This window comes from Egretta garzetta, unplaced genomic scaffold (genome assembly GCF_000687185.1).
Source record: "Egretta garzetta isolate BGI_Z169 unplaced genomic scaffold, ASM68718v1 scaffold520, whole genome shotgun sequence".
In the NCBI taxonomy this organism is placed as follows: domain Eukaryota; kingdom Metazoa; phylum Chordata; class Aves; order Pelecaniformes; family Ardeidae; genus Egretta; species Egretta garzetta.
Window position 1 is genome coordinate 310,299 of NW_009258482.1, and position 7,643 is coordinate 317,941.

General features: G+C 49.4%; 1 protein-coding gene across 1 annotated transcript in view; it reads left to right on the forward strand.

Annotated features, from left to right (window-relative positions):
• The window catches only part of HADHA (hydroxyacyl-CoA dehydrogenase trifunctional multienzyme complex subunit alpha), a 27,017-nt gene that overhangs the window by 6,676 nt on the left and 12,698 nt on the right, over positions 1–7,643 (forward strand). The window contains exons 6-10 of the mRNA XM_009644065.2: positions 245–364; positions 449–551; positions 4,303–4,425; positions 5,084–5,202; positions 6,063–6,119. Of these exons, the coding sequence (XP_009642360.2) occupies positions 245–364; positions 449–551; positions 4,303–4,425; positions 5,084–5,202; positions 6,063–6,119 (522 nt within the window). The remainder of the gene's footprint in view (positions 1–244; positions 365–448; positions 552–4,302; positions 4,426–5,083; positions 5,203–6,062; positions 6,120–7,643) is intronic.

The window sequence follows — 7,643 nt, forward strand, 5'->3', positions numbered from 1 at the left end:
AAATAGCTTGGCTCAGTTTGGTAGTTTCATGTTCATGTCGTAGCTGCTTGCCCTGTGTGCGCTTCTCCTGCTGGAACAAGCATCAGTTAAGCACAGAGGGAATTTGGGCAGTTGAATTAGGGAATTGGGGTATATGATCGAGAAGAAAGCTGAGGGAATGTGTAGAAGAGGTCTTTGTTATGGATGCCCAGTTCTTCTGTGGTCTTGCACAGGGAAAGCTTTAGATTTCTCTTCCTTTTTTAAGGTTGCCATTGCCTGTCACTACAGAGTAGCAACAAAGGACAAGAAAACAATCTTGGGAACACCTGAAGTGTTACTGGGTCTCCTGCCAGGGGCAGGGGGTACTCAGAGGCTGCCAAAGATGGTAAGTAAGAGAAAAACTTTACTCAGTAGCCCCTTCTGCTGCATGGCATGCTCCCATTCTGAAATCCCCTTTCTGCCCTTCCAGGTGGGACTGCCTGCTGCCTTTGATATGATGCTGACTGGAAGGAACATCCGTGCTGACAGAGCCAAGAAGATGGGTCTGGTTGACCAGCTGGTGGACCCACTAGGTCAGGCATGATGCCTCGCAGGTGCTTGATCTGCTGCTCCTCAGTTAACCTCTCCACCTTACCGATGTGGGTGGAGGAGCCAGTGATGCTCCAGTGGGGGCAAAGCATATGGGCTTCGAGGTTTAGATTGGCCATTGGGAAAAATTTCTTCCCCAGAAGGGCTGTCAGGCACTGGAAGGCGCTGCCCAGGGAAGGGGTCGAGTCCCCAGCCCTGGGGGGATTTAACAGCCGGGCAGAGGCGGTGCTGAGGGCCAGGGTTTGGGGGTGGGATGGCAGGGGTAGGGGAACGCTTGGGTTGGGGGAGCTTCAAGGGCTTTGCCAACCCAAACCATTCTGGGATTCTCTGACTGCAAAGTCTTTACTGTGCTCTGCAATGCAATCTCCGTTCCCACCTCAGAGCAGTGTGCACGGGGACCTTGAAATGTCAGGCTTCTGCTAAAGCTAGGTGAATAGGCAAAGGTTAGCATAGAGGGCAGGCCTGCTGGCTCTCTTGCAGAAGCTAATTATACAGATAAGAACCTGCATTCCTCATTTATCATGTCAGAGGGACAGATTGCAACCCATAGTGAAAGGAGAGGAGATGACCGATGCCTACAGTTACGCAGCCTGCAGATGTTAATCTCTGTGACAAGGTCTTGAGAAGAAGCCAACCCCCAGAGCTTAGGTGCTCTGAATTGCCAACTGACTTCAAGTTGGATGCAGAAATTCCTTGCAAACCACAGACCAAATTGCACTTCCCCGTCACTGAGAGGGCTAGTAGACAATTTCTCACTTCTGCTGTTCCTTTGCTAAGGGGGCTTTTTTGGACGGTGACTAAAGGGAGGGGCAAAGCTCCACAGCCTCCTCTGAAAGGTCAGAGCAGCCACAGGCAGGAATTAGAATGGAAGCCACGGTGCCAGCTGGGGCGCAGTGTGCTGAGCTTGGTTTTCCCCAGGTAGAGCGTGGCCAGAGTACCCTGGTGGCCCTTAGCTCCTGAATTTGAAGAAAAGAAAATCAACAAAAAGAAAAGGTGCTGCTGCCTACCCTGAGAAGTGCAAGGGAAGCCCATGTGTCTGTCCTGTCTCCTGTGCCAGTGTTCAGCTGGATGAGATGTCCTTAGCTCTGTTCTCGCTTACAAAATGGATCGCTGGTACCCAAGCTTGAGATAAAATTGCCCAAATAAACTTCACCACTGTATACTTGCTTAAGGGACAGGGTTTAGTGGTGGGATGGCAGGGTTAGGTTAACAGTTGGACTCGATGATCTTAAAGGGCTTTTCCAACCAAAGCGATTCTATGATTCTAAATGCGAATTGGCTTTTAAGAGCCAGCAAGTGTGGCTTTTTATACCCATGATTACACTGGTTTGCTTAAAGGGAACCTGAACTTTCTGAAGAGCTGTTTGGAATCCTAGCTCAGACCAGATAAGCATGTAGGAAGAACACAAAAAACAAATTACATGCAAGCATTAGAGGCATTCCTTGTTCATTCAAATAGCAGCCACTGCCAGAAGGCTTTCTGCTGAGTATTCTCAAGTTCATTCTCAATGTCTGGGCAAAAGCAGCTTTAACTGGGGCGATGCTATAACTCATTATAGAAAGCTTTGAAGGGGAGAGATACAGCATTAATGAGGAGGCAATTTCATGGGGTGCAGTCGGGTGTCCTTCAGCGGGGAGCTCTGCAGCCCTCTCTGTACTGCTGTGCCCAGATCTAATTCTGGGGTGTGCCTTTTATGTGAGAAAGCAGATGTGAGTCGACAGCTTGGAGCTCCTGGGTTAGGACACTGCAAAACATTGAGAGGTAACCGCAAGTAAAGTAAACCCACAGAGGTGAGTTTGACCACCTCGCCTGAATAGTTCTTGTAGCTCAGAATTACAAGTAAACAGCTCGCTCCTTTTTTTTTTTTTTTTTTTTTTTTTCTTCAGCTGTAGTATCAAAGTCCAGCGCTTGTTTGTGTCAAGCACCCAAGCTAGTGGAAAGGGGAAATCAGGTATTCGCATCTTGTAGCACATCAGGTCACTAAAGCTGAAGGCCTCAGGCATGTTGCCTTGAGGTGGTGGGAAGAGAACTGGGAAGCTGGTAAAGTTTGAGCTCTAAAATCCCAAATGCTCTCAAACTTCCAGTAAATTCTCTCAAATCCACTGGGCATTGCTGAAATGTAGATTATGCAGCAGCTCTGGGTTAAGTTTTCTGAGCTGCCTGTAAAATGAAATACATTGTTTTGTTTGGAGTGTTTTCCTCTCAAATGGCTCTGTCAACCTGCCAGGGAACAAGTGAGACTTCTTAACAGTGAGCTTTCATGATCTGGTCAAAATGTGCGTGCTCCTTTGTTTGCTTCTGGCTGAGACACCCTGCAGCAGCATTTGGGGTCTGCTGACTATATGCTCTCAAGTCTTCATGAGGAGAGGGGTGAAACCTTAAAGCTGAAGACCTCGGCTTTTGGTCAAGGGTGGGAGCAGTGGAAGGTGAAAGAGGAGAGGTTTTCTGGTTTGTTTTCATTCTTTAACTGTCTCCTGTGTCAGGGAGTGGTGGTCTGCTGTGGTCTTCTCTTAGATCTGAAGGCTCTGTGCAGCATCTGGGTGTGGTTGGAGCAGCTTATAGTGAAGGTGAATGAGGTTGCCCAGCTGTAAGGATGCAGGGTTGCAACCTCATCAGGTCAGTTCTGCTCGTTCAGAGGCAGCCCAAGGCTGCACGCTTGCCTGGTGGCCCTGTGCAGCATCGCTGGGCGCTGCTCTGTCATTAATGACTCACTGTATTTGCCTCCAGCAGCTTTACCCAACTGCCTTTCCAGCCCTGTGCTCTGTCCTCCCGTACTGATGATACAAACACCGCGCTGGCAAATTTTGCAACCCGCCCTCAGAGATTGCTAAAACTTGTTTTGTGGCGGCTTGCTTCACTGTTCGTGGGACAGCTTTAAGTTAGCGCAGGTTGGCCACAAGATGGATGGCATGCCAGCCGGAGCCTGGCTGCGTGTTGCTGTGTGGCACTTGCTAAAGCAAGCGAGAGATTTCCGACACCGGAGGTCAAAGGTTGAGGTTTCACTGGACATCAGCTCCAGTACAGGTAATTTTCAGGGACGCAGTGCTGCGTGACTGTTGTCTGTATGTTCAGTAGCAACGGCGTTGGTACAACTTAGTTGTGCAGACTTGCTGTGCCACATAAGAAAGGAGAGGTGCGACAAGAGGGAGGGGAGGCGGAACACTTCTGCTGAGAAACAGGGGTGCCTGCAGTTATGCAAAGTTGAGGAATAAGGGGCACAATTTGCAACAGGATGGTCAGGCACTGAAGCAGGAATCCAGAGGGAGGTGATGGGACCTCCATCCTTGGAGGTGTTCAGAGCCTGGCAGAACGTGGCCCTGAGCAGCCTGATCTAATTCTGGAGTTGGAGTTAACTTCGAACCTGGCCCTGCTTTGAGCAGTGGGTCAGACCAGATGGCCTGCTATGTCCCCTTCCAACCAAAGCTATTCCACGGCTCTGTGAAAGTAGTGTTGATGTTTAAGTGGCATACTGCCGTCTGCTCCCACTGGGCGTGGGCATTTTGGCATTTCTGTATAACGCCGTGGATATTAAATGCCTGGAGGCCTTCATGTAGTTGCCTGTTGAGCCTTTCCATCATCGTTCATGATCAAGAAAAGTCAAACGGGCGGGGGGGAATAGATTGGTAGCAATTCAGAGGAGCATCATGTTGCCATCTCATCCTTGCTTTTCTGTATCATCATCCGTCAGTGGTAACCTCTGCTGCGCTTCCTCAAGACTCCTCTTTTGTTCACAGGGCCAGGTGTGAAGACTCCAGAAGCACGGACGATTGAGTACTTGGAGGAGGTAGCAATTGGCTTTGCCAGAGGACTAGCCAACAGGACTGTGTCTGCCAAAAGATCGAAAGGCCTTATTCAGAGTAAGTCTGTGGGCATCACAGCCGAATCCTGAGGGACTGTAGTGAGTGTAATTCAGCTTTGCTTCTCTGTTCGTGCTCCTACTTAACTTTGTTTTGAAAATGGAATTATTTCATGTTGTAATCGTCTCTTCAGCCAGGTGGGTTGGTAAGGGAAAACACTGCTCTGCAGATCTGATCTTCAGGTGGCATTGCCAGGGCAGCGCCTGGTGGCTCCTGAAGTGTACTAGAAGGGAGCCAGGCCTTGGAGAGAGGGAGCAGCAGCTGCCTCCTGACGACTATCCATCTTCAAAGTTTCAGTAGCAAGTTCTGTGTAGTCAAGTGGGAAGAGGCACATGGGTCTGCTCCACCCTAATCCTCTTTAGCAGCGCCCTTATGCAGTTAGCAGAGCCCAGAAAGGATGACATCTCTGTCAGTTCTACTCTGCAGAGCTCAGTCTGTCACCAGCTGTATCAGGAGGAGACTTTAGCCCTAAATGAGACTTGTCTGTGGAACGAGCCATAGAAACCCTCCTGAGCAGACCGTGCTGCCTGTGGCTGCGTTTCAGGTGCATGTTTCTACTGCAGATACGCAACACTCGCCTCTAACTTTCGGGTTAATCATTTGAAGGCCGATTGCGCATACAGCACTGTGCTGAGACATGTTTTGTCCTGTCTTGCAGAGATAACGGACTATGCTATGGCTCTTCCGTTTGTGAGGAAGCAAGTCTACAAGACAGTGGAGAGCAAAGTTCAGAAGCAAACCAAAGGACTCTACCCTGCTCCCCTAAAGATCATTGAGGTAACTCCCACTGCGAGAGCCCAGAAACTACAGTGAAGGTGGATCTGTGGGGTAATACAGCAGTGGGCAGAGGGAAGGTGGTTCCTTCCTCTTGAGTCAAGCCGTACACCCTGATCTTCACAGAAGATCAGCCTTGATGAGTTCTAGCTGCGTGCTGTATCAAGCAAGCACGATAAAGTTCAGAATAGCTTCCCAGAATATGATCACCAATTGATGTGGTGCTGGTACCAGCAAGGGGAAGATCAAGAATCCCAGCTGAGGAAAGGCTTAGCCGGAATACTTTGTCCGTGAACCTTTCAGCTGCAGTTTTTCCAGGTTTCCTATACAGTTTCTAAGGAGTTGGGTTGGCCTGTTTGAAGACAGGAGAATATAAATTGTTGTTTTCCTAGCACTAACCACACAGTGCTTTAAAAGTTAGTCCCCTGAGTTACACAGGCATTGTATTACTGGCACTGTCCATGGTTCAATCCTTATTTTAAAATGACTTTTCACTATTTAAATTGCTGCCAAGACTTCTCTAAAGCCTGTGAATACCCGTCCCCCAACTCTGAGAGCAATGACATTACAGGAGCACAGTCCTGCTGGAAACCGTTCCTGCAGCTGCAGGGTATGTGTAAAAATTAACCTGATAGAAAATTCCTTGCCATGGTAGCTATTCTGTGCTAGAAGGACAAGGTGATTCACAGCTCTACTTTGAGCAGCGTGGACAGGACCCGGGGAGTCTGAAGTGTACCTTGAATATTGGGGAGGGGTCAGCTGTGAAAGCGGGAGGTGCAGCTAAACAAGTAACCTCCTTAAAGCGTAGCTGCTGGCAGGCGTGACTGAACAGCAGTATATCTTCATTGTTCTCCTTTGCCTAGGTTGTAAAGACTGGTCTTGATCAGGGGCGTGACGCTGGATACCTCACTGAATCCCAGGTAAGGAGATCGGATCCCAGGTAGTGATTGGCAAGTTGTGGAGTTGGGGGGGGATTGTGTTTACCCACGTACAAAGGATAATACTCGTCACAGGCTGCTCAGCCTGGTGTCTTGCTCCCTGCCCCTTCTTCTGGCAGGGGGGCTGTGAAAAAGGCCTGTCCTGAACCACCGAACTGTTTGTCAAAGTTCTTCACCTGTGAAAACAGCTTGTGCCTTTTCTCATTCCTGTGTTCCCTTTTTGAGTGGGAAATAACCAGAGGGAGTTCACCGATCCAGGTTTCACATCCCAGGACTTTGATTTCTCTGTGTGTCTGAGCGCTGTTTGTTTTTTCTGATTGTCACATGGGACCGGTAGCCTAGGGGTGTGGGTATAGCGTGCTCAGTCTCATCCATGTTTCCAGGCAATTTGGGGCAAACACGTAATTTCTTCCAAGAATTAACTTGCATTTTTACCAGTGTTCTATTTTCTCTGTCACCTTCATCTTTGTTCAGGGTGTTGATTCCCCGTTGCTCTTGTTTTGCTGTTTGTCCTCTTTTCTAGTCCGGATACTTTGTGCTGGTCCTTTTTCACCCATTGATGACTTCAGGTACTTTTGAAAATTAGGTGGGTTTTTTCAGCAGTGGTTTCTCACCCAGCACAGGACTTCTCTCTCCTTATTCCTTGGTCAAACTTACCTATTTCGTAGCCACTCCAATCAGCCTGCTGGCTAGTACTGGCCATTCAGGGGGGACCTCAGCAGGCTGGAGAACTGGGCAGACAGGAACCTCGTGAAGTTCAGCAAAGGGAAATGCCAAGTGCTGCCCCCGGGGAGGAATAGCCCCCTGTGCTAGGACAGGCTGGGGGCCAGCTGACTGGAGAGAGTCCAGCGAAGGGCCGCAAGGGCAACGAAGGGCCTGGAGCATCTGGCACACGAGGAGAGGCTGGGAGAGCTGGGACTGTTCAGCCTGGAGAAGAGAAGGCTCAGGAAGATCGTATCAATGTGTATAAATACCTGGTAGGAAGCAGTAAAGAAGGCATAGCTACGCTCTTCTCACTGGTATCCAGTGGCAGAATAAGGGGTAATGGGCACAGACTGAAACAGGAAATTCCACTGAAATATGCAAACCGACGTTTTTTTAATGTGTAAAGGTGAATGAATGCTGGAACAGGTTGCCCAGAGGGGCTGTGGAGCCTCCCTCCATGGTGATGCTCAAAACCCAACCGGGAACAGTCCAAAACAGCCTGCTTTAGTTGACCATGCTTTGAACAATGGGGTGGGACAAGGCAATCTCCCCAGGTCTCTTCCAGCCTCAGTTATTCAGTGGTTCTGTCATTCTGTGAAATGAGCCTCTATTTAACCTGATGAAGTTCAACAAGGGCAAGTGTCGAGTGCTGCACCTGGGGAGGTCAAACCCCATGCACCAGTACAGGCTGGGGGCTGACCTGCTGGAAAGCAGCTCTGCCCAGAGGGACCTGGGAGTCCTGGTAGACGACAAGCTGACCATGAGCCAGCAGGGTGCCCTTGTTGCCAAGAAGGCCAATGG